Below are 26,275 nucleotides of genomic sequence, written 5' to 3'. Positions count from 1 at the left end.
TACAGAACATGGCCTGCAGCCTCACATTGCAAGAGAACTCTGATCAACCCACCTGTAACACTATGGATATGTCTACACTACAGGATTATTCCGATTTTACATAAACCGGTTTTGTAAAACAGATTGTATAAAGTCGAGTGCATGTGGCCACACTAAGCACATTAATTTGGCTGTGTGTGTCCATGTACCAAGGCTAGCGTCGATTTCCGGAGTGTTGCACTGTGGGTAGCTATCCCGTAGCTATCCCATAGTTCCCGCAGTCTCCCCCGTCCATTGGAATTCTGAGTTGAGATCCCAGTGCAAAAACAGTGTCGCAGGTGATTCTGGGTAAATGTTGTCACTCAATCCTTGCTCCGTGAAAGCAACGGCAGACAATCATTTCGCGCCATTTTTCCCTGGATTGCCCTGGCAGACGCCATAGCATGGCAACCATGGAGCCTGTTTTGCCTTTTGTCACTGTCACCGTATGTGAACTGGATGCTGCTGACAGAGGCGGTACTGCAGTGCTACACAGCAGCACGCATTTGCCTTTGCAAGGTAGCAGAGACGGTTACCATCCCTATTGCACCGTCTGCCATGCCATTGTAAATTGGCGATGACGGTTATCAGTTGTTCTGTACCATCTGCTGCTGTCATGGGAGCTCCTGGCTGGCCTCGCTGAGGTCGGCCGGGAGCGTATGGACAAAAATGGGAATGACTCCCCGGGTCATTCTCTTCTTTACGTTTTGTCTAAAAATAGAGTCAGTCCCGCCTAGAATATGGGGCAAGTGTACTAGAGAACCAGAGAGCACAGCTGCTCCGGGTCAGAGCCCCAGAGATCCCGCAGAAATGATGAGCTGCATGCCATTCTAGGGGGTGCCCTTGCAACAACCCCACCCGTTGCTTCCCTCCTCCCCCAACCCTCCTGGGCTAGCGTGGCAGTGTCCCCTCATTTGTGTGATGAAGTAATAAAGAATGCAGGAATAAGAAATGCTGACTTTTTAGTGAGATAAAATGAGGGGGAGGAAGCCTCCAGCTGCTATGATAGTCCAGGCAGAACATTAAAGGGTGGCAGGGGAGAGGAGCCCAGCCTCCCGCTGCTATGACAGTCCAGGCAGTACAGAATCTTTTCTTTAGACATGAAAGGGGGGGGGGCTGATGGAGCTCAGCCTCCAGTTACTATGATGAAGATGGTTAGCAGCTGTTCTGTACCATCTGCCAGGAATGACCAGGAGTCATTCCCATTTTTACCCAGGCGCCCCCGGCCGACCTCACCGAGGCCAGCCAGGAGCACTCACGGGCTGATGATGATGATAGATAGCAGTCACATTGTACCGTCTGCCACCGGGAAGGGGATGCTGGTGTTCAGCACTGCAGCACCTCGTCTACCAGCAGCATGCAGCAGACATAGGGTGACATTGAAAAAAGGCGAGAAACATTTTTTTTCCCTTTTCTTTCAGGGGGGAAGGATGTAAATTGATGACATATACCCTGAAACACCTGAGAAAATGTTTTTGACCCTTCAGGCATTGGGAGCTCAGCCAAGAATGCAAATGCTTTTCGGAGACTGCAGGGATTGTGGGATAATTGGAGTCCTCAGTACCCCCTCCGTCCCTCCATGAGCGTCCATTGGATTCTTTGGCTTTCCGTTATGCTTGTCACACAGCACTGTGCTGTGGCCTCTGTCTATCATAGCCTGGAGATTTTTTCAAATGCTTTGTCATTTCATCTTCTGTAACGGAGCTCTGATAGAACAGATTTGTCTCCTCAGACAGTGATCAGATTCAGTATCTCCTGTACAGTCCATGCTGGAGCTCTTTTTGGATTTGGGACTGCATCGCCACCCGTGCTGATCAGAGCTCCATGCTGGGCAAACAGGAAATGAATTCAAAAGTTCACTGGGCTTTTCCTGTCTACCTGGCCGGTGCATCCGAGTTCAGATTGCTTTCCAGAGCGGTCACAATGGTGCACTGTGGGATACCGCCCGGAGGCCAATACCGTCGATTTGCGGCCACACTAACCCTAATCCGACATGGCAATACCGATTTCAGCACTACTCCTCTCATAGACTCATAGACTCTAGGACTGGAAGGGACCTTGAGAGGTCATCAAGTCCAGTCCCCTGCCCTCATGGCAGGACCAAATACTGTCTAGACCATCCCTAATGGACATTTATCTAACCTACTCTTAAATATCTCCAGAGATGGAGATTCCACAACTTCCCTAGGCAATCTATTCCAGTGTTTAACTACCCTGACAGTTAGGAACTTTTTCCTAATGTCCTACCTAAATCTCCCTTGCTGCAGTTTAAGCCCATTGCTTCTTGTTCTATCATTGGAGGCTAAGGTGAATAAGTTTTCTCCCTCCTCCTGATGACACCCTTTTAGATACCTGAAAACTGCTATCATGTCCCCTCTCAGTCTTCTCTTTTCCAAACTAAACAAACCCAATTCCTTCAGCCTTCCTTCACAGGTCATGTTCTCAAGACCTTTAATCATTCTCGTTGCTCTTCTCTGGACCCTCTCCAGTTTCTCCACATCTTTCTTGAAATGCGGTGCCCAGAACTGGACACGATACTCCAGTTGAGGCCTAACCAGCACAGAGTAAAGCGGAAGAATGACTTCTCGTGTCTTGTTTACAACACACCTGTTAATGCATCCCAGAATCACATTTGCTTTTTTTGCAACAGTATCACACTGTTGACTCATATTAAGCTTGTGGTCCACTATGACCCCTAGATCTCTTTCTGCCATACTCCTTCCTAGACAGTCTCCTCCCATTCTGTATGTGTGAAACTGATTGTTCCTTCCTAAGTGGAGCACTTTGCATTTATCTTTATTGAACTTCATCCTGTTTATCTCAGACCATTTCTCCAATTTGTCCAGATCGTTTTGAATTTTGACCCTGTCCTCCAAAGCAGTTGCAATCCCTCCCAGTTTGGTATCGTCCGCAAACTTAATAAGCGTACTTTCTATGCCAACATCTAAATCGTTGATGAAGATATTGAACAGAGCCGGTCCCAAAACAGACCCCTGCGGAACCCCACTTGTTATACCTTTCCAGCAGGATTGGGAGCCATTAATAACTACTCTCTGAGTACGGTTATCCAGCCAGTTACGCACCCACCTTATAGTAGCCCCATCTAATTTGTACTTTCCTAGTTTGTCTATAAGAATATCATGCAAGACCTTATCAAATGCCTTACTAAAGTCTAGGTATATCACATCCACCCCTTTTCCCTTATCCACAAGACTCGTTATCCTATCAAAGAATGCTATCAGATTAGTTTGACACGATTTGTTCTTTACAAATCCAAGCTGGCTATTCCCTATCACCTTACCACCTTCCAAGTGTTTGCAGATGATTTCTTTAATTATCTGCTCCATTATCTTCCCTGGCACAGAAGTTAAACTAACTGGTCTGTAGTTTCCTGGGTTGTTTTTATTTCCCTTTTTATAGATGGGCACTATATTTGCCCCCTTCCAGTCTTCTGGAATCTCCCCCATCTCACATGATTTCCCAAAGATAATAGCTAGAGGTTCAGATACCTCCTCTATTAACTCCTTGAGTATTCTAGGATGCATTTCATCAGGCCCTGGTGACTTGCAGGCATCTAACTTTTCTAAGTGATTTTTTACTTGCTCTTTTTTATTTTATCTTCTAAACCTACCCTCTTCCCGTAAGCATTCACTATATTAGACATTCCTTCAGACTTCTCAGTGAAGACCGAAACGAAGAAGGAGGAGGAGTACAGAAATCGGTTTAAAGAGCCCTTTATATCGATATAAAGGGTCTCGTTGTGTGGATGGGTGCAGGGTTAAATTGGTTTAACACTGCTAAATTCAGTTTAAACGCATAGTGGAGACCAGGCATACGAATACCCACAGAACACCTGCAGGTGGCAGAATAAATTCCTGCTGGTGCCAGATATTTAGGTCAAATTCAGAGATGAGTCGAAGATGGCTAACTTACACATCTCTTCCAGCTCCCTTAATATGTAAATTATACCATCTGAGTCTGAGTCCCTTAGACTGCCTTAAACCCAGTCAACCTTAGGCTGATACCCACTTACACCTCCGTACATATCATCTCTGAATTTGGCCAAACAGTATAAGGGAGATTATTGGAAAAAAATCAGAGGTGACATGTAAATTGATGTATGTTAGACTCTTCTACACTCACTTATACCCTACTCCACACCACTGGGTTCAGTGGAAATTGTGCTATTGACTTCAGTGGGCGCAGGTTCAAGCCCTTAGACTCCATTACGCCAATGTAGACTCCCTTATATCTACACTACTCTATCTGTGTGCAAAGTTTGTGTGACTTAGATGCTCAGGGGACTCAAAAACAGGTTAGCTATTATTTTAGATTCCCTGGGCCAGATTCAGATCTCAGTTGCATAGATGTAAATCAGGAGTAATTCCATTGACGTCAGTGTAGTTGCATCAGTGTAAAACTAGCAAAAGAGAAGTCTGGAGGCAGTGAGCAACTCGTAAAGTCCTCCAGTCAACTTATGAAGTCAATGAGGTGTTTTTTTAAATGAGGACTGATTAAACAATTTAAGATTAGGCCCACTGGGGTGTCTTTCACAACAGGTTGATGTAAATCCTAACTGATGGTATAACTCATACTCTAAGTTGTCAAGTGGACTTTAATGCTTAATTGTATCAGCCTGAAAATAGATAGTTTGAATCAGCAATATCCACAGTATTCATGACCTAGTAGACACCGTTGTTCACTGCTCCACAAAGCATTTTGGATCATCCTAATGTATAAATGCAGGGGTGGCCAAACCGTGACTCACGAGCCACATGCGATTTTTTTTACAGTTAAAGTGCAGCTTGTGGCACATCTTCCCCTCCCCGCCTCCCCGCATTCTCCACCTACCAGACTTGGTGCGGAAGCTTGGGACCTTTGCATTGCAGCAGGGTGGTGGGGTAGGGGCTTCTGACCAATGGGGAGAGGGGTCTTGGGCCTCCAGCCCGGCAGGGTGCACCTGCTGGGACTTGGGGCTTCAGCAGGAGTGGGGCAGAAGACCCGAGCCCCAGCAGGTGTGCCCTGGCTCTCCAACTTCTGAAGATTGTCACATGTGGCTTGGAGGGTCAGTATGTTGGCCACCTCTGTATAAATGTATCATGCTTGAAACTTCCTGAAGGACATACAGACTATGGGCACAACCTAAAAAAAGCTCACTTCTTTCCACATTCACTGAATTGCACCATAGTAGCATGAAAAAGTACTTACGCTCTACGAAGTAAGAGCTGGCATCAATCTTCCAGATAATCTGACCACGGTGAGAGCCATTGACCCCACGGTTCTTGTAGTCCAGAAAGTTTTCAGACAAGACCTCATCTACACATAGAAAAAATGACCTCATTAGCTGACTGTCAGCACAACACAGAAAGTGAAGAGAGAGGCCGAAGTATGTTTTACACTCCATAGAGTGTGCTATATTTGATAGCTTGCAAGCACATGTAGATAAATTAGCTGTGTTATTTATTGATTATTTATATTTTATTTTTGTTTATCCATTATTTATATTTTAAGCAAATACACCTATCCTTAAAACACTAGATTTGTTTGGACATAATTTAAAATATACAATCATACAAAACTCTTAAAAATTACGACAGCTGACTAAACCTGGATCAAACCATACCCAAATTAAAAAAAAATAAAACATTCAACCAGCTGAATGACAGAGAATGTGAACAAAAACTATACCCTAGCACTCATCTCTCCTCCCAAAACATGGAGAACAGATCTGTATAGGTATTTGCATTCATCACCATTATATCCAATAGGTGCATAGGTGGTTCTTACAGCAAGCAGGGTAAGTTACGTTTGAGTTAATTCAGAACAAGGGATTTCAAAAACTCAGGTCTCTCCACAGATAGCACCCAGGTCCCTCCCATTTAAATGAAAGCATTGATAGCTAAGTGCTGTCCACTGCTTGTAATTATGGCTCATTGAAAGACACGGCATGTCCCAGATTATCAAGGTCATTTCACAATAATGGTGCGTCTCTCAGTAATCTATTGCAGGTTACCTAAAATGCTGAGAGACTGAGGGCCATTGTGGTGTTTAGATGTGCTTGTAATTATTAGAACTGGGAGCACTGGCTGTTGGGAGTCTGAAAGGACAGGAAACAGGAAGGAGGGGGGAGGAGTCAAAGAGGCAGAATGAGAGTTACAGAGGGTGCGGCAGCAGTTTGGTAAAGAGGTTTCCACCGTATAAATAAAGTTCTGTTGAAGCTTGTTAGTACCTTGCCTGCTTGATACAACAGCCATATAGGCAACTTGATAGGACTCAATGGGTCACATCTGGAACTTCCCCAGACTCTCCGGGCCACAACCCCTAACTTTGCATACCCATTTACACTCATTTTAAAATTAAAAAATAACACACAGCCACAATATCTTGCATGTATTTATATTTCTATTAATTGATTAATAGAAATTGTTTGCCAGCTGAGTTCACTCTCAGTGAAAACCAGAAACTATGTAAATACCTTTAGAGGGCAATAACAAACTTAGGTTCTGGCCCGTGTCAATCACTTGTGTCCAGCAATGCAGAGGCCAAAGTAAGGACAATGGATGGACTGTGCTGTGCTGTGCATGCCTTGGCCTAATTAGTCAAACTTTTTAGGAATGAAACGAATTGTGAACTGTCTAAACATTTTTCCTAGTGGTAAGAAGAGTTCTCGATCAACAGGGACCAATGAATACCTTCCTGTATTTTTCTTTTTCAGCAACGAATAAGTAGCTTAAATTTTAATACAAGTAAGTTCTTAAATCTGTATTTTAATCAAGTGGCTCTTACAGCTGAAGGTACTTATGTGAGTACTTAAATTTTAGTTTGACAAAGGCTAAGTTGATTAATGGTGATGGTAAAAGCTGTGGGAAGATGAGCATCAATAAGGTCCTGGGTTCAAATTCAGCATATTAACTGAATGATCTCAGGCAAACCATTTGATTTGCTATTGCCTGGGTCAACTCAGTTGCAAAACGGAGTAAAGAGGAAGACGCCATGGAAAACTAGATATTGTGTCTGAGTTGAACTAAACTAAATACATACTATAAATTATCAAATGAGTAGACATTTGATAAGACAAGCTTATGTCATTATCAAGACAAGCTTCCAGTGACAGATCACTAGAAGTGTGCAACACTACCAGCTATTCAAGGGTCTGTCATGCAGCTGCTTCATTTGAAGAACTCCCTCCAGTGACTTCAATGGTGGCTGTAGGATCTAGCCTCCCAAGTGAAGACCTAAGTGGCGAAGCTTACTCCTGAAGGCATTCTGTGCCAAAAATTCAAAATTCTGCTCACAATATTTTAAAATTCTGCAAAATTCTGCAAATTTTATTTGTCAAATAAATGTGGCGGCTCCAGCATGGCATTGGAGAGCACAGGCCATTGGCTACACAAAGATGGGAGTTCACTGTGCAGCTCCCCCCGGACATGCACTCAGTGGTGAGCCGCACCCAACCCTGACACAGCGCAAGGACCAGGCCTGTCCCAGAAACATCCCAGGGCCCTGTCCCTCTGTGCCAGGTATGGGCAGGCAAGATCAGCAAGGAGGGAGGCAAGATCAGCTGTGGAGGGACTTCATGTGGAGAGATCCAGGTGTGGGTTGAGAGGGTTCTATGAGGGACAATCTGGGTGCAGATGGCTCAGTGGTGGATCTGGGTGTGGGGGGAATCTGGATGCACAGAGGCTTGTTGGGGGGTTCTGGGTGTAATGGTAATGGGACTCTGCAGGAGGGTCCAGGTGAAAGTGGTTGGAGCTCAGCAAGGGGGGCTTGGGTGTGAGGGGAAACAGAGCTCAGCAGGGGAGTCTGGGTGTGGGGGGCTCAGTAGGAGGGTCCAGATGCTGAGGAAGTGGGGATCCAAGTGCAGCTGGCTGGGGCTTGATGGGGTGGGGATCCAGGTGTGAGTGGCTCACTGGGGTGGTCCATCCAGGTGCAGGGGAGTGGGGAACTCTGTATAGGGGGGAGGTGAGACTTAGTGGGAGGGTCTGGGTATGAGGGAGTATGGATGCACAGGGGATTGGGTGGATGCGGGAGCAGCTCCCTGTAGAGGGATCCCTTTGCCTCCAGCTGAGGTGCGATGGGTGCAGGAAGGGCGGGGGGAGGGGAAGAGAGTTTGCAGAGCTTCCTGCAGCTGGGGGAGATATATCAAGGTGGGTCTGACCCGGCCCCAGGTGCCATACAGGGGAAGAGGAAGTCCCATCCTCCCCAGCTCATCTGGGACTGGAAGCTGAGCCTGGCACAGGGTAGGAGCCAGCAGCTGGGTCTTCCCTAGTCCTGCCCCACAGTGATTTACCTCTCTGCTGACTGCCCTACAACCAAAAACTTACTGGTGGGGAGGGTTGCATGACTGCTTTTGTGGCTTCCCTTTGCTTCCTCATCAGAAATTAATTTTTCTGCAAGGAAGCAAAGAAATCTGCAGGGGACATATATTCTGTGCATGCACAGTTGCACAGAATTCCCCCAGGAGTAAAAGGTGGTCAAAACATCTACAACAATTCTGTGACCTACAAACCAAGTTTAGAAAGTTCTTTGGTAAGGAAAAATCAACACCAAAAGAACAGATCTGTTGGCTGATCCTAGGGCAGAGGTGGGCAAACTACAGCCTGCGGGCCACATCCGGCCCATGGGACCCTCCTGCCCGGCCCCTGAGCTACTGGCCCAGGAGGAGGGTCCCATGGCCCCCAGCCCCACCCCTGCTGTCCTTCCTCCCCCGCAGCCTCAGCTCACTGCACTGCTGGGCCTGACCCAGTGCTCTGTGCTGCACAGTGCAATGGCTGTAGCACTGCCAGCCACCAGTGCTCCAGGCAGCATGGTAAGGGGGCAGGGAGTGGGTGGGGGGTTGGATAGAGGGCAGGGGAGTTTAGGAGTTTGGGGAGTGGATAGGGGTTGGGGTCAGAGGGTGGGGAGCAGGGGGGTTGAATGGAGGCAGGGGTTCTGGGGGGGCAGTCAGGAAGGAGAGGTGGGTTTGGATGGGGCAGCGGGGGGCAGTCAGGGGAAGGGGTTCTGGGCGCATTCAGGGGACAGGGAGAAGGGCTAGTTGCATGGGGCAGGGGTCCTGGGGAGGCTGTCAGGGACCAGAGGGGTTGGATGGGGAAGGAGTCCTGGGGTGGCCATCAGGGGGTTAGAAGCAGGGGGGATCAGATAGCGGGCAGGGTCCAGGTCACGCCTGGCTGTTTGGGGAGGCACAGCCTCCCCTAACCGACCCTCCGTACAATTTTGGAAACCTGATGCGGCCCTCAGGCCAAAAAGTTGCCTGCCCCTGTCCTAGGGAGTGCTGAGTGCCTTCAACTCCCAGTGAGAGTCAAAGGCGCTCACACCTCATAGGATTAGGTCCAAATAGCAGATATTTCTTTCAGTGGAAATAAAGGAGTGAGAAAGAATAAAGATATATGATATATGGATATAAAAGTTTTTTAAAAACGAACTTATTTGATAGGACTTAAGTCAACTTTCTAAAGGATTGGGCTGCTGAGGAACTCTAATACTAGATTTGCTCACAGTGACTCAATAATAGCATATTAAGCTCCCACAACACTATTAAACAGTACACAAAGGGCAAAAATGAAGAAGATGAATATTATTTAAAAAAAATATACAAAGATTAAACTGAGATTAGACTTCTTTTAAATAGAATTGAAAAGAAAGGCTACTTACTTGGCTCAGAGATTAGAGTTCTTTGAGATGTGTGGTCCCTAGCTGTATTCCACTTGCAGTGCACAAGGGCCTGAGTCTGGAATATTTTTGCTAGCAGTGTCTGTGGGTCTGCACCTGCACCCCTCTCTTCCTGTGCACCAACCGCCTCTCCAGTTCCATTTCTGCCATGAATAGCACTAGGATAAGACTCCACTACACAGGGGAAGAAGGGCAGGCAGTGGAATATAGATAGGGTCAGCACATCTTGAAGAACCCCAATTACTGTACAAGGGAAGTAACCTTTCTTTCTTTTTTGAGTGATGTTCCCTACTTGTATTCTACTCCAGGTGACTCTCAAGCAGTATTCATTGAGGATGAGGGTGGGAGGAACAGTGCTATATGATAGGTTGAAGGACTGCTCTCCCAAAAAAAGGTGTCTGCTGTAGAATCCTGAACCAAGGCTCACAAAGTTATGCATGGAGCCCTACATTGCCATTCTGCAACTGTGAAGGAGAGGGATATCTCTCAAAGTGAAGCTGCTGCTATAACCTGGGCTCTAGTTGAATAGGGCCTTGTATCTTGAGGGCAAGGGGTCGCCATCAGCTCAAACATCAGGATGCAGCCCAGTATCCATTTGGACAGTCATTCTGAGGACATAGCTCCCTGTCTCATGCATTTGGCAAAGGAAACAAAAAGTTTTGGGAGATTTTCTGAAGGATTTAATCCTCTATAGATAAGTTAAAACTTGGAGGACGTTCAAAGAATGGGGCTTCCTGTCCAATCTGGTGGCATGGGGCTTCAGATAGAAGACAAGTAAGCGGTTCAGATGGAATTCCAAGATTACTTTTGGAATTAGTTTAGGATAAGGACCTTGTCCTTATGGAAGATCAGGTAGGGTGAGTCTGCCATAAAGCTTTGCAGCTTACCTACTCTTCTGGGTAGGTGTCTGCAACCAGAAAAGCAAGCTTCATAGACAGATGAACAAAGAACATGAGGGTAAAGGTCTGAATGAGGGAATTAATGATGACAGGACTAGACTGAGGCCGGGGCAGGTTTCAGCACCAGAGGAAAGGTTCTGACAAGTCTCTTCAGAAACCTTACTACGATCTGATGGGCAAAAACTGAATGGCTGTCCAGAAGAGGGTAAAAGACACTAATGGCTGCCAAGGGCACTGCACAAGGAGCTGAGAGATAATCCTGACATTTTCAGAGAGACGAGATGATCAAGAATACTAGGGATCTCAGAACCCTCTGGAGGCAGTCGGCTATGCTGACACTAAACAGGGACTCTCTTCCATTTTGCTGTGTAGCATTTTCTTTTGGAATCTTTTCTACTATTGCTAAGGATGGATTGTATTGCTTCCGAGCATGACTAGTCTAGGTCTGTTGTCCATCTGTTGGATGGAGGAGAAAGAGGCCTCTATATCAATAGGGGATGCCATTGATAACGGTGGTCTGATTGAGTGGCAAACTGACCAGGGAATATCAGTGATTCCAGGTCCATATAGATAATAAAGTCCTTGAGCTCCATGAAGCTGTAGAGTGGACTGGACTTCTGTCTCTTGGTAGAGCTGGCTTCAGACAGGAATAGTTTTTGCTACCAAGATCTCCTTTTTTCTGCGTGTCAGTACTGTTCCCTATTTTCCCTCGTCAGTACTGAGAATGGTCCTGCCCCTTTGACCAGAGATGGTTTCAGGGCACTTTTGGTTCTCAGTGACAAGGAATTGGCACCATGCTCTTGAGAGCTCCTGACATAGACATACTGCGATGTAGAGTCTCACCTGACTCAGAGGGTGTCAGAGACAAGCTCCTCTTTTTGTATGGGGATTTGGAGAGAGATTTTTCCCAATGCTTACAACAGTGTTTGTGCTTACCCTGCTCACATCTGTTCTGTTTGGAAGAGTTTTTAACTCTGCTCTGCGTAGCTGTGGAGACTACTGTGTTCAAAGGGGCCCTTCTTGGGGCTTCAGCCAGATGTACAGGGGGGTCTGATGGGCCAGGATTGGACTGGGTTCTCACTGAGCAGTCCATTAGGAATCTTCTAAATCTAAATTCACAGAATTGATGGGTTCAGTGAGGAAGGGGCTGGCAGATATTGCAATTAGAAGCTGGTATGAGCTTCCCTGAGGCAACAGAGACAGGCCACACAGATCTTGAATCCCAGGATCTTGGACATACAAGGCAGCTCATGCATGAGAGTGTCTTGTGGAGGGACTCCCAGAGCTCTAAAAATTGCTGAACTACCCTATCTAGAAACAGGCTTTAAAAACTATTTGCGACTCTCTACAAATTTAGAACAAGAACACAAGCTAAAGCTGTGAACATCTCAGACCAGGGGCAGCAGAAAGGAACTGGAGAGACAGTCAGTCCGTACTGCCCCTTATGCCCTCAGCATAAGGGACGCAAGCACATACCAACTGACACTGCTAGAGAAAAATCTTCTGGTCTCCAGCATATGGAGCTCATGCGCACCTCGAGTGGAATACATCACTCAAAGAAGAACTAAACAAAGGATAAAGCACAGGGCAAATGCAGTGTTATTTCTTTGGTTTTATGCAAAAGAGTTCTGCAGGGAGCAAGATAAGTGGGCTACCAACTGTAAACTCTTTGGTGACGTTCCCTTGAGGGATTTACAAAGGAAATCCCTTTAAAGAGGTTATTAATGATTGCAATGGATATTCATAAAAGGCAATACCATCTACAGTACATTTTCCCTTTGCTGATTTGCTAATTACCTGTAATTATTTCATTAGCTCAGTTTCATGCACTGTATGGAAGTGGAGATTTTTCAATGTATTAAAATTTTACATTTCCATGCTATGCCTGCAATTTCTCCAGTAAAAATTCTCTGGGATGATTTCCATTCTTCATTTACAATTTCCATTTCTGATCCCTTTCACTATCCAAATTTATATTAGAAACAAAAACAACCCTCACCCCATCCCAAGGTATACATTTTTGTAAAGAGAAAGATAGAAATAAATTTGATTAAGTGTGAGTATCAACCCTCCCCTTGTTTATGAATCATCTGAGTTATTTGAAACCCAAGTCTTCAACACTGCAGCACAGGCATCTTGCACTAAACCTACAGGACTAACATTAGCTGGCAGCAAGAGCAGTCTCTTTTCCAAGAGAGGAGATAGGTTGCTGGGTCCACGTGCTCGGTCAGGTGCGTGATCAGGAATTCCAGCCTGGATCTCTCTTTCTCTTACCCCAGGAGTTGTGGAGCTATTGCTCCATGTGTTGCCTCCAGATGGGATATGTGTGTGTGTGTGGAGGGGGGCTGGCCACTGGTGTCAGGGGTTATATGAAGGGAGCTTGGCCCAAATTTTTCTCTCTCCCCTCCTTGATGTCGGAGGAAGCTTCTGCTCCCTGTAGTGCCCCTGTGCAGGGGCGGCTCCAGGTACCAGCATGCCAAGCGTGTGCCTGGGGCGGCAAGCCACAAGGGGCGCTCTGTCAGTTGCTGTGAGGGCGGCAGGCGGGTTGCCTTTGACGGCATGCCTGTGGAGGGTCTGCTGGTCCCGCGGCTTCAGCGGACCTCCCGCAGGCATGCCGCCGAATCCGCAGGACTAGGGACCTCCTGCCTGCCATGCTCGGGATGGCAAAATACCTAGAGCCGCCCCTGCCCCTGTGTGTGTGCGTGTGAGACTGGGAGAGGGGAAATGTGCCACTTGCCACAGGAGGTCACAGGGAAGGGCGTCTGATCTGGCTTTCTCGTTTCCTTGCCCCAGCAGTTCCCTGCCACACCCAGTGTAACTGCACTACTGCAGGAACCCAACCTCAGAATGTTCAGTGATTTTGGCAGGCTGCCAAAAATGTCAAGAGGCTCTTAAATGAAAGTGGGGACATGACAATTTTAAACACGTCATATCTTAATCAAACTTGGCTGAAAATCCACGAGGAAACAAAAAGAAAAGAAGTGACACTTCTGTAGCCTAAGAGGACTCCCCTTGCTGAATAGGAAAGGCCCACTGCAGATAATGGAGGTATGAGAGCTTCTCAAAGAAAAATGTTACATGAACTCTAGTAGTAAGTGATATCCAGCTACATATAGAGTTCACTACCAACTCCTGCTCTAGTGAAGTCGGGCAATGTGTGCTTGCGTGTATGTGTATGTGTATGCATGTACAGTTTATAAGCTATAGAGGTAGATGGAATACAATGTATGATGGCACAGTAGGAACGTTGTATTAACATGGGTTTAGAATGGTCAGATCAGCACTTATAAACTATGCAGATCATCCCAAACAAATGCCAATATAGTCTTTAACCACCCCACAGCATCATATATTTTGCATATGTCATGTATGTTACAGGGAAAAAATTCTTGGAATATTTTATCCCTAAGGGTGTAAAACCACGTGCCTTGCTACCATGAGTCTATCTCTACAGAGCAAGAGGGAGAGAAATATAACTAATAAAGGTAAAACAAGTCCATTAGGACCTCAAATGGCTCTTCTAGAGGTGCAAATGTCATGGCTTTAAAATCCAGTATCTTGGGTCTTTTCAAAATCTAAATGTAAGCACAGTGTGTCCCTTTGTGAAAAGGGTGGATAATTTCCCCCCCTTCAAGGACATACCTCATTTTTAGCCCAGCAGAAATGGAGATACTGGATTTTAAAGGCACACAATATTTATCTCTAGAAAAGCAGTTACTAATCCAGAATGAAATCTTGTCCACTCTTGACTTCATGCAGGGGTAATTTTGGGGGGTGGAGGAACAGAAGAGAAAATATTTCCTATCAGAGAAATATTTGTGGAGGTGAAATATATTTTTAAGAAGATTATTTGTGCAAGGGAAAACAAATCCCACTACTTCATCTTTCTATTGAGCAACCTTATGAATAAGTTAACTGACCTTAAAGCGCACAACATACTTTACCTCCCCAAGGTAAATGGTGAAATACTTCAATTTAGCTCCATATAAAATACATAGCAGAGTTAATGCTTCTGCCTTTCATGTATTTTAAACAGGTGCTAATGGCTTTTGACATTTTTCCAATAAAACATCACAATGCACTCCCTTTTCCTTTAAAAAAAATTGAGAATATAGCTTAACCTAATTTCTCTCACTCTATGAAGGAGATATCTTCTGGACTTCTGGCTGAGTACTTTTCAGGTGCATAGATGTTTCTCTGCTGGTCATTCAGCAGAGCTGGATAGGCCTTAGCATCAGCAAAAGAGAGAGATATTTGTCTAAGAGGAAGGTAGAAAAGCATCAAAAACACATTGTATCATGAGCAAAGGGCTAGGAGATAGTCTCTATCTAGCCTATTTGGGTCAGGTGTAGCAAAGGACAAACATAATTGTCTTGCCTAAAGGAATGGGATATAACTCCAACTTTTAAAAGTAATCCACAAGCAGGCAACCAACTGTTAGTGCTCTATACCCCCATGATTAAATTTCTGATCTTGGTCTCTTCTTCTCCATGCCAACAGGGTTTTGGGGGTGCTGCAGAGGCAAAATGGGAAGCCATATGGAGATGGGGATGCTTTGTGTTGCTCAGTTACTCAGGAGTGCTTTCTATGGCCAGTTGGCCTTAGCAAGATCTGAAGGAAGTCTCCTTAACTCCTCCTCAGCTGGGAAGATAGCAACCTTCATACAAAGCCTTCATCATGTGGGGCTCTGATCAACATCTGAAGGTGCCCCCTGCCTTCTACCCACACATACACTCCTCTGCCAGAATATTGTTTAACATCTTAAGAGCATCGTGTTTCTTTATATACTCCTAATATAACAAAATTTCATGTGACAAAAATCTTATTCATTTCTTTTTAATTAGACTAGGCTCAAGATTTTAAAAGTGACAAATATCTTTGGACATCTTAATTTTTGGGTAACCAACTTGACACATCATAAATGGATCTCATTTTCAAAAAGTGCTGACCACCCACTCTGGAATTCAGGCTTCTTTGTGATGTCTTAAATCAAAAATACAAAATCACTTGCCAATTCTGAAAATCTTGGCCTACATCATCTAAAACATGCTATACCCAATTTGGGAATTTACAGTGGCTTTCTGACCTGTTTCTGAAAGAAAGAAATAAGTGTTGAAACTATGGCTTGCCAAACTAGTACAACCACCAACTTTTAGAGAACCAACAGAAATATAGAGCATGCTTTTTACTTTGGTGAGTGTGTATGTATGGGATTCCTTTATGCATGAAAAGAGCACCTCTCAAGATGTTCTAAGAGTTAATTAACACTTCCAAGTGGGTAAAAGTCAATTCATAACGTTTTCTTTCGCCATGCGGACTATTAATTTGGATTTCTTTGAATCTATCAGGAATATGATAGAACAATCAAGTCAACCTTCTAGATGGCCTGGAAAACATTCTGAATCTCCTTAACAGAACTTGTAATGTTCAGTCAAACTTCTTGCCAGTGACAATTTGGCATCAAGACAGTATAGGCATGTATTTTAATTGATGATGAGTAAAGATAGCTATCTCTGGCTTGCTGTGATTGAAAATGGGAGCCAAGCAAGCTTCTCCTATTCTGGGGAAGGAAATGTAATTGAAAAGTCATACAGTGAAATCCCGCACCCATTGAAATCAGTGGCACAATTCCCACTGACTTCAATGGGGCTAAGGTTTAGCCCATATTGTGCAGTTCTAAAAGCAGGTCCAGACAGAAACACTATATTTGAAAAGCCTTAACCCAAATCTGAATGGCCATGAAGGTCTCTTTCAATGGAGGAGGAGGAGGATATAAATGAAAGATCCTTTTTAGTTTCATTATGGCTTCATGTCAGCACATCACCCTTCTGTGCTTTAGTTTCACCCCCAAAGCTATCATTTTTAAAGGTTGTAAATGATGAGAAAAAAGCATGGAAAATTGCAGTGATTTCAAAGTGCTTCACAAGATATATATACACAGACATCGCTACTGAAACAGCTACCTCTTCAGTGAAAAGCAACAACCAGCTGACAAAAATCAGGCAACAGTGGAATTAGGGGAAATTTTGAGCAACGACACCCTGCAAAAAGATCCTGTAAAAAGTGCCATGGGAACTTCACAGGCTGTGGACAGTCTACACTAAAGAGGCAAAACCTTAGTATTTTATTCTTCCCCAAAAGTCCCAAACAGTATAAGTAACAGGATATTCAATTTGTCTTTCTTGGAATGACTCAGACAAAACAGAAAAAAGTTACAAATACCTGTCATTTAACACCCTTTACAGTCAGTGTAGTTTTAGTTAAGGGGAAATAAAAGAAAACATGGGTTGTCTTGCTGAGAAATCACCCACCCTTCCATAGAATAATGAGCTAAGAAAACAACATTTAGGAATAGAATAGGCTGCAAGGTTGTACTGATTCCCAATGACACAAATTGGACACAAACTCCCTGGCAAAATATTTTCTGAACTCCATACACCAGTCAAAACTCATATTCTACATTAGCTTGATTCATCACTTGATGTACACCGCCTATTTTGTGGAAACTTAAGGTTACCACTATATAAATAGAGGCTCCATTTTATGTTTTGATCCTTTATGAATAAAAAATGCTGCACTACAGAAATTATAGTAGGCCTAATGGTATTTATTTGAACAAATTTGCTTTAGCTTGAATTTTAAAAGTTCTTTGGTCATTATGTACATCTGTGTTATAATTACATATGAACAGAGTTAGCAGAATGCTATTAAAGATCTTTTCTGTGAAAATTGGCCTAGCAGTAGTTAAACTATTTTGCAATTTGCATAGTAAGCTGTAGCAAAAAAAACCCAAAAAAACAAAACACAAAAACAAACACCCTACAAAGTAAGAACTATCAACGAAATAAAATTATATTTTGCGAGAAATACAAATGTATAGTGCATGGAAGCTTCCTAAATCCAATATTTCTTCTATTAGGACCATATTTAGCAGCATCCTAAGTAAAGTGTAACATTAGGAGGATAGCTTGTACATTTCGGGAGGGCAGTTGGTTGGGAACTATATGAGAATATGTCTGTTTTTAGCCATCAGTGCCCTTTTGCAGACCATTAGTGTAGAAAAAAAATATCTCCTAGACATCTGCACATATTTCAAAAAAACTCCACAATAAAGGTGAATGGTATTTTTTAACGGAGGAGCTATTAATCTGTAATGCAAGTGGAAAAATGATACTTATTTGTTGAATAATAATACAAATAAACAAATGAACAATATATAACATATATCCAAAGGAGCAGAGCAACATAAGGAATATTTCTGAATATCAATATTACTGTTTACCAATTTTCTTCTCTTTTTTTTCAGCTGTCCAAAGAGACCTACACCTATTATAATAACAGTAAATGCAGGTCTTTCCATTGACTTAAATAAGCACTGGATCAGGCAGTAATATGGATCAAAACTTTTCTATATTAATGTGTTTGTAAATTTCTGCTGTTATCTATGTAACACTTTTGGTAGGGGAAGTACTTACATGATACCTATCTTGCAATAATTGTTTCACTACTTTAAAAATAAAAATTTTATTGTATTTTTTCCAACTCGCAACGTCTGCTGCAGAGATACACTGTAATTCCAAAAAGACACTGAAGAGGAGGTTACTCACCTGTGCAGTAACTGACATCCTTCAAGATGAGTGTCCCTGTGGGTGCTCCACTCCAGGTGCTGGTGTGTCCCTGCACATTCGCTTGGAAATTTGTACAGCAGTACCCACACAGGCTGCGCATGCGCAGTGCCTACCTTACATGCTGTTGGTGCTTTAACAGAGTGTATGCGGCAGTTACTCCTCAGTTCCTTTTCTACAACGGAGACTACTCCAGACTCTGAAGTAGAGGGGAGGAGGGTGAGTAGTGGAGCACCTACAGGGACACTCATCTCAAAGAATATCAGTTACTGCACAGGTGAGTAACCTCCTCTTCTTCAAGAGAGAGAGATGTCCCTGTGGATGTTCCACTCCGGGTGACTGAAAAGCAGTATCTCTAGGATGGTAGGGACTTTGGATCTGGTAAGAAAGCTGTAGACAGTCTGGCTCGAGCCATTTCGAGTGTCAGTGAAGGGACCCTGAGTAAGGGCATAGTGTTTGGCAAAGATATGTTCCGAAACCCAGGTGGCAGCCTTGCAGATGTCTATGAGGGGAACACTACATACGAATGCAACAGATGTTGAGATGGATCTGGTAGAGTGTGCTTTAATAGAAGTTGAAGGATGTGTCTTCTTTAGTTGGTAGCATAAATGGATGCAGTCTGATATCCAATTGGATATTCTCTGGCTAGACACTGATTTGGCCTCAGATCGCTCTGTGATTGAGATAAATAGTTTAGGGGTTTAGTCCTATCCAAATAAAAGGACAATGCTCTGCACACATCAAGTGTGTGCATTGCTGCTTCAAAAAGAGTTCGCATGCAGTTTAGGAAAGATGGTTGGTAGATGGTTCATTAAAGGTGGAAGGATGAATGTACCTTGGGGAGAAATTTGGGATGCGTTTGGAGAGTGACTTTATCCTTAAAAAAGATAGTGTAAGGTGGGTCAGCCATGAGAGCTCCAAGTTTTCCTATGTGTTTGGCAGATGTAATTGCCACTAAGAACACAGCTTTCATTGATAGGTGTAGTAGAGAGAAGGATGCTAGCAGTTCAAACGGCTTTTGTGTCAAACATATGAGGACCAAGTGGAGGTCCCATGGTTGAGTAGGTGGTCTGATGTCTGAGTACAGGGTCTGGATGCCTTAGGGGAATCTTTTTGTGATAGAGTGGGCGAAGATAGTGGTGTCGCCAATCTTTCTGGTAAAATGCTGTGTTTGCTGCCAGATGTACCTTTTTGGAGCTGAAAGAGAGCCCAGATTGTTTGAGCTCCAGAAGGTAGTCCAGTATGATTGGAAGAGGTGCAGAAGAAGGAGCGGTTTGTCTGGGGCGTGGGGTGCTGTTGAGAGGTGAAAGGATAGAACCCTGCATTGATAGTGGTTTGTTCCCAGAACAAATCTGAGAAAGCGTCTGTGGACAGGGTGTATAGTTACATGAAAATAAGCATCCTGCAGGTTGAGACCTGAAAACCAATCTCCCTGCTCTAGCGCTGGAATAGTGGTTATTTGGGTAACTATTTTGTATTTTTGCTTTTTGACAAACTTATTGAGTCATCTGAGGTCGAGAATGGGTTGCCATCCCCCACTTTTCTTTTCCGTCAAAAAACAGTGGGAGTAAAAACCCTTTCCTCTATGCTGATTGATACCTTTTCCACTGCTCCTATTTACAAAAGATGTTGTACCTCTTGGTGGAGCAAGTGGTCATGAGAGAGATCCCTGAAGAGAGACAAAGAGAGGGGGTGGGTGGGAGATATGGACAGGGAATGGATGGTATAAGCCTGATCAGATAACCTCTAGAGCCCATCTGCCCATAGCGGTGTCTCGCCAGTGGTCGTAAAATGGGAGCAAACAGTGATCAAGGGGTTGAGTAATTAGTGTGAGTGCTGGAGTGTGTGGGAAGTCTTCTATGGCCTCAACAAAGGCTTCAAGTCTGCTTGTTAGGTGGGGGGCGGTGGCACTGAGGCCTAGGTCTCTGGTGTTGATGCTGTTGCTGATCATATGGCCATTGTTGTTGAGTGTAATCAATCCAGGCAACGGTAAGGCTGAAACTTATATTGTCTCCTTTTATAGGCCATGTATGGATGCCAAGAGAATGCAGGGGAGCCCTGGAATCCTTCATGGTTTGCAGCACCACATTGGTCTTTGCTGCAAATAATTTCTCACCATCGAAGGGGAGATCCTCCATAGTGTTCTGTATCTCACGAGGAAAAGAGGAAGAGTTGAACCATGAAGCCCAGCACATAACAACGGCTGTTGCAGTGGATCTGGCTGCAGTGTCCACAGCATCAAGGGCAGCCTGGAGTTAGTATTTGTCCTTCAGATACCACTGCCTTGAATTGTTGTTCCTTTTCTTCTGGAATATCGTTAATAAATTCCATGGATTTCCCATAATTTTATGGTCATATTTGGTTAGGAGGGCAGCATAGTTTGCCACCCTGAATTGCAGTGTGGAGGATGCATAAACCTTTTGGCCAAATACATCCATTCTTTTACTGTCCCTGTCAGAAGGAGTGGACCAGAAATGCTGTTGCTTGTTTCTTTGGTTCGCTGCTTCCACTATCAGCATTTGGTGTTGGATGTGTGAAAAGAAACTCTGAGCCCTTGGAGGGGACATAATATTTCCCATCTGCCCTCTAGCAGGTTGGAGTTATAGTGGCTGGAGTTTACCAGATATTTTTGGCCAGGTCCATGATAACTCCATTGATCAGGAGGGCAATTTTGGAGGAGGCCACAGATTGCAAGGTATCTGTCAGTTCATGTTGAGTGTCTGACCATAGTGATCTTGAGTTCGCTAGTCATCCTTTTAAATAGGTTTTGAAAGCGAGTGAAATCATCTGCTGTTGTCAGTGGTGGCAGCATAATAGCCTCATCAGGTGAGGAAGATAGGTTATTGTTATTTGGACAGGTATCTTCTTGTGTGCTCCACTACAGGTTCCTCCTGCACCAACAACACAGAAGTGTGTGAGGGTTGAGGAGGAGATTTTGTGTCACCTCTCCATGGGCTGTGTCAACTGGTGTGATGTCTCCTGTAGGACCCCCCTGGGTTCCAATAATGCCATTGTCCGAGAAGGACATAGGTGGTCCCATCCAAGGGTGCCCATACCAGGGTGACAAGTCCCTGGCATATGAGGACCTTGATCTTATTGGTCCAGCATTAGTAGGTGTGTCAATTGGGAAGGAGTGGTGTGGTGAAAAAACTCCCTCCACTTCATCATCCTCACCACTAGAAAAGTAAGAGGGGACGTTCTCGGTGAAAGATCTGTACCTGGTAAAGGAGAATCTGGGGTTGGCGAAAAAGCAAATCCCCAATGTTGGTGGCGCTGATGGGTATTGCACCAAGTGCAGCGACAGGACCCGAGAATCGGTTGGTGCTGATTAGTGTGGCACCATGTGTATCGCCAGAGGTGGCTGAGAAGTCAGTGCCGCGGCTGAACTAGCGGTCATGTGCGACACAGACAAGGGCACCTGAAGTGACGCCGAATACTTTGCAGTGCTGGGCGGTGCTGTGAAAGAAGACGACGACAACAACTTCAAGCCATTAGCCTCAGCACCAGAGTGGTGCATATCAGTGGCAGCGAGAGTACAAGCGGCACCAGAGATGCCCGGAGCATCATATGTGCTGAGCCGTGGTGCGGATGTTATACCAATTATATTAGACCAGTAAAAACCAGCGGGATCTTATTATAGGGGACAAGACAAAGATGCCACATTTATTATGATAACAATTTGATTTATGACTAATAACTAATATCTTAATTCTTATACACACACATTATACCTAATACCTATACACACACACACACACATTCACACACACACACATCCATCAGATGTTCTGGAGCTGCTGCATAGTTACCAGAACAATTTGATTTATGACTAATAACTAATATCTTAATTCTTATACACACACATTATTCCTAATACCTATACACACACACACACATTCACACACACACACACATCCATCAGATGTTCTGCAGCTGCTGCATAGTTACCAGTCCTGAAGATAGCTTAAGTTCATTGCTTGATTTTGTAGCTTGGGTTTGTAGCTTGTGGCGGCTAACTGGCCAGGAAAGCCAGGCACAAGGACAAGCTGGATCTCTGTTGGGCAGGCACTGAGGTCCTTCCATGTTGGCAGCAGAATGTTACCCAGAGTCTCTCATCTCACCCTTCTTTTTTATAGGCTTTTAGTTTGGATTCAAAGTCTATAGGTGTCATAACATTTTTCCCAGATCTGGACCTTAGCGTCCAAAATATGGGTGTTGGCATGAAACCCTCCAAGCTAAGTTACCAGCTTGGACCTGGTAAAGCTGCCATCAACCAGGAATCTATACAGTACCTGGCGCACTGTGGTCTCCCCAAAACCTTCCCTGGGGGACCCCCAGACTCAGATTCCTTGAGTCTCACAACAAAGGGGAATAAACCATTTCCCTTCCCCCCTCCGGGTGTTCCCTCCCTGGGTGCCTGGATATACAGAAGCAAGCTCCGTGAATCTAAACAGAGGGACTCCACCCTCCCTATTTCCAGTCCTGGAAAACACAAGTACAGAGAGAGAGAGCTAATCTCTCCTCTTCCTCCCTCACCCAGAGGGTATACAAAGTCAGGTTAGTAAATCTAACAAAAAGAGATTTTCCCCCTGACTTCTTCCTCCCACCAATTCCCTGGTGAGCTGCAGACTCAGTTCCCTGGAGTCCCCACTAAAGAAAAACTCCAACAGGTCTTAAAAAGAAAGCTTTATATAAAAAGAAAGAAAAGGATATAAAAATGGTCTCTCTGTATTAAGGTGACAAATACAGGGTCAATTGCTTAAAAGAAATATGAATAAACAGCCTTATCCACAAAGAATACAATTTAACACATTCCAGCAACTACACACATGTAAATACAAAAAAACAAACAATATAAACCTACTGTCTTATCTCTTTGTACTTACAACTGGGAAACCGAAGATTAGAAAGGCAGGAGACAGAAAGATCACTCTCATAGCCGAGAGGGTCAGACACAAGACAAAGAACAAAGAACTCCACACACAAACTTCCCTCCACCCAGATTTGAAAAAGTCTTGTTTCCTGATTGGTCCTCTGGTCAGGTGTTTCAGGTTACTGGTGTTACCCCTTTACAGGTAAAAGAACATTAACCCTTAGCTATCTGTTTATGACAATATGTCTTGCTGTGTCAAGCTGCCTCTGGGTTTTAGATTGATCACCCATCAATTGCAGGCGTGACTTTCAGCCTTGAACCTGGCTTTGATCTTCCTTCTGTTGTTCTGTTGTCCTTTTCTTTTTAGGGTGGATGCTTCTTACTTTGTTTAGGGCTGTTGTCTAGGTCTTCAGCAGTTGGTATTTGAACTTTATCTCATCAGGACAGGCTAGGGCTGGAGGTTGATTCCGTCATTCATACATACCTCATTCACACATCTAAACTAAACTAATAAGATTATAGCAGGGTTTGCAAAAATGAAGGTTGGAGGAAGCTTTTACAAAATGGAGTGAGTGTTTTAAAATGGCATTTGAATTACAATATGGAACAGAAGTTACAGTGTAGGCAAGTGTAGTGAATGGTGAACAGAAGTTACATTAATAAAGTGAACAATTAAAATCAATTTCATTTATCAGTTCTACACGGACAGCACAGACGAAACAGACCTGCTAGGGCAGAGTTTGGAGGCACTCTGGTCCCTGTGAGGTGACAAAGCTGGCTGTTTTTTTGTGGATTTTTTGTCCTTGTTGGACTGAGGAGGGCTCTGTCCCAAGGAGAACTCATGTCCTGGATCAGAGCTGGGGTCTGAGGGACTTTTCCATCAAAATTAACTTGAGCCTCAGGTCTCTGTCCTTTCATGCCCTGGCTTTGAACATGCTACAATGGGCACATTTTTGGGGACATGAGAGTCCCCCAAACAGCAGACACATTGAGGATGGCCATCAGAGATGGGGATAGCCTCTCTTCACGTAGTGCATCTCTTAAAGCCTGGGGAGCCAGGCATCATGCAAAGTCACTAACTAACCGTGAGGGAAAACGGTAGGAAAAATAATTTTTTTGCAGGTGAGGGGGAAGGAAGGGTCAAAGAAATAAAACTTATCTGACTAAAATACTGTACTAATAACTAACTAACCACGCCAAAGTGAAAAAAATTTTTAAGCGGGACCGCTGAGCTCCGTCTCATGCTGGGGATGGTAGAATAGGAACTGAGGAGTCATGGCCACGCACATGCTGTTAAGGCATCAGCAGCATGTGAGGCAGGCTCTGGGCATGCGCTGCCCGTGCGGGTACTGCTCTGCAAATCTCCAAGTGAAGCTGCAGGGACTTGCCAGCACCTGGAGTGGAGCACCCACAAGGACTTCTCTTGAAGAACAACATATTCTTAGGCCAAATTACAATGCTGGTATTTACAGTAAGCTTCTGTCCTCTCAAAGATTATTACAGTGAAACATTTTGAAGAACTAGGGCTTGATTCTACAAGCACTCTGTCCTCAATCAGTAAAGATTTAAGTATATGTTTAACTTTGAGCATGAGTAACCCCATTTACACCATTTAGATAGCAGAGAAAAGGGAGGTTAGAGGAGAGGGAAGAAACACATAAAGGGAAAAGGTAGGAGAAAAGAGAGACAATAAAATGAGTGGAGCGGAGAGGATAAAGACCGGAGAAAAGTCCAAGAGGAGAGGAAAACTTGGGGGAGGGGAATTGCAGAAAACAGAGCCAGCATGATTACAGCAATTCCTGGCCACCTCCCAGGGGTTCTATTTTAAGAAAAGCTGATATAGGCAATGGAAAGAGCGGGAGTGATAGAGTTGGAGCCTGAATCACCTGATTCAGGAAAACCAGCAAACAAAAAATCCAAGGGGCCATGATGGTCATTCTCCAGACTCAGCATGTCACAACCTACAGCAAATTCTGTATTTCCTTTGAAACCTTTATCCTCTTATTCTGAATCAGCTGCAGTGCCACTGCCCGCCCATGGTTTCTTTTTACAGTGAAGCCTAAGCAGCCCCCAGACATCCCTGCCCTAGCTACAGGTTCATACTGAAAATACTGTCAGCTCCAAAGCTCTTGCATTTCCCAAATTGCCTTTACTGAAATGGTAGATGTAATATGCCTGGTTTTTAGTAGAGCATTTGCTAAAAATTTTAAGTGCCTCTCAATATCTTATTCCAAACATAGCTAAAATCAGCCTGGATAATGAACACTGTCACATTTAACTGAAAACTGGAAGGAATGCAGGCACAGAGCAATGTTACACAACAATATATTGAATTTTGGAGGGGACAATGTACAGTGGGGTACCACAGGGGTCAAATGGATCAAAGGCCTGATCCAAAGCCACTGCAGTCAATGAGAGTCTTTCTGTTGATTATAATAGACTTTGGATCAGACCTTAAAAGGAGGCAATAGCATACTGTTGAAATTTACTGAGAATGCTAAAATGGGAGGAGATGCAAACATCACATAGGACAAAGATATAATATATAAAGGGACATAATGATTTTAAATATGGGCAAGAAATAAGATTCATCTGGGTAAAAATGCTAACTAAAATAGCAAGGGGGAAATAATGTGAAACATATATACTCGATGGCAAGATGAAAACTAAGATGTAGCAATGCTGAAAGATATATACCACAGGGGAAGTGGGATTTTTACCCTCGAAAACTTATGCTCAAATAAATCTGTTAGTCTTTAAGGTGCCACTGGACTCCTCATTGTTTTTTTAGGGGTGACAGTGGACAGCAAATTAGTCAGGAGTTTGCAATGTGATACAGCAGCAGAAAACGGTTGAGTTAACAGAGGCATCAAAACACAAAGCATCTTTATAGAGCCCAGTGTGACTGTATCTGGAATATTGCATTCAGTTCTGGGCACCTCACCACTGCAAATCATAACAAACTGGAAGGTGTTCAGTGAACAAAAGTAATTTGGGGGCCAGAGGGATCAACTGATAAGGAAAAATTACGAAAGCTCAATGTATATGCAACAACTCATGTGTGTGGGAAAGACATTACTAGTCTAAGAATAACTAAAAGGTGTAAACACTGAGGTGGGAAAGGAATTATTTGGTTTGGTTTAGGAGTAATGGGATGAAATGGAGAAAGGGAACTTAAAGGCTGCATAACA

At 44.1% G+C, this 26,275-nt stretch overlaps 1 protein-coding gene across 2 annotated transcripts in view; it reads right to left on the bottom strand.

The window, feature by feature from the left end:
• HECW1 (HECT, C2 and WW domain containing E3 ubiquitin protein ligase 1) overlaps positions 1-26,275 on the bottom strand; it is a 385,797-nt gene that overhangs the window by 232,001 nt on the left and 127,521 nt on the right. For both annotated transcript variants that reach the window (XM_050937655.1, XM_050937656.1), the window contains one exon: positions 5,227-5,334. In XM_050937655.1, the coding sequence (XP_050793612.1) occupies positions 5,227-5,334 (108 nt within the window). The remainder of the gene's footprint in view (positions 1-5,226; positions 5,335-26,275) is intronic.

The sequence above is a fragment of the Gopherus flavomarginatus genome, chromosome 2, assembly GCF_025201925.1.
Source record: "Gopherus flavomarginatus isolate rGopFla2 chromosome 2, rGopFla2.mat.asm, whole genome shotgun sequence".
In the NCBI taxonomy this organism is placed as follows: domain Eukaryota; kingdom Metazoa; phylum Chordata; order Testudines; family Testudinidae; genus Gopherus; species Gopherus flavomarginatus.
This window is presented reverse-complemented; position numbering and strand designations above follow the sequence as displayed.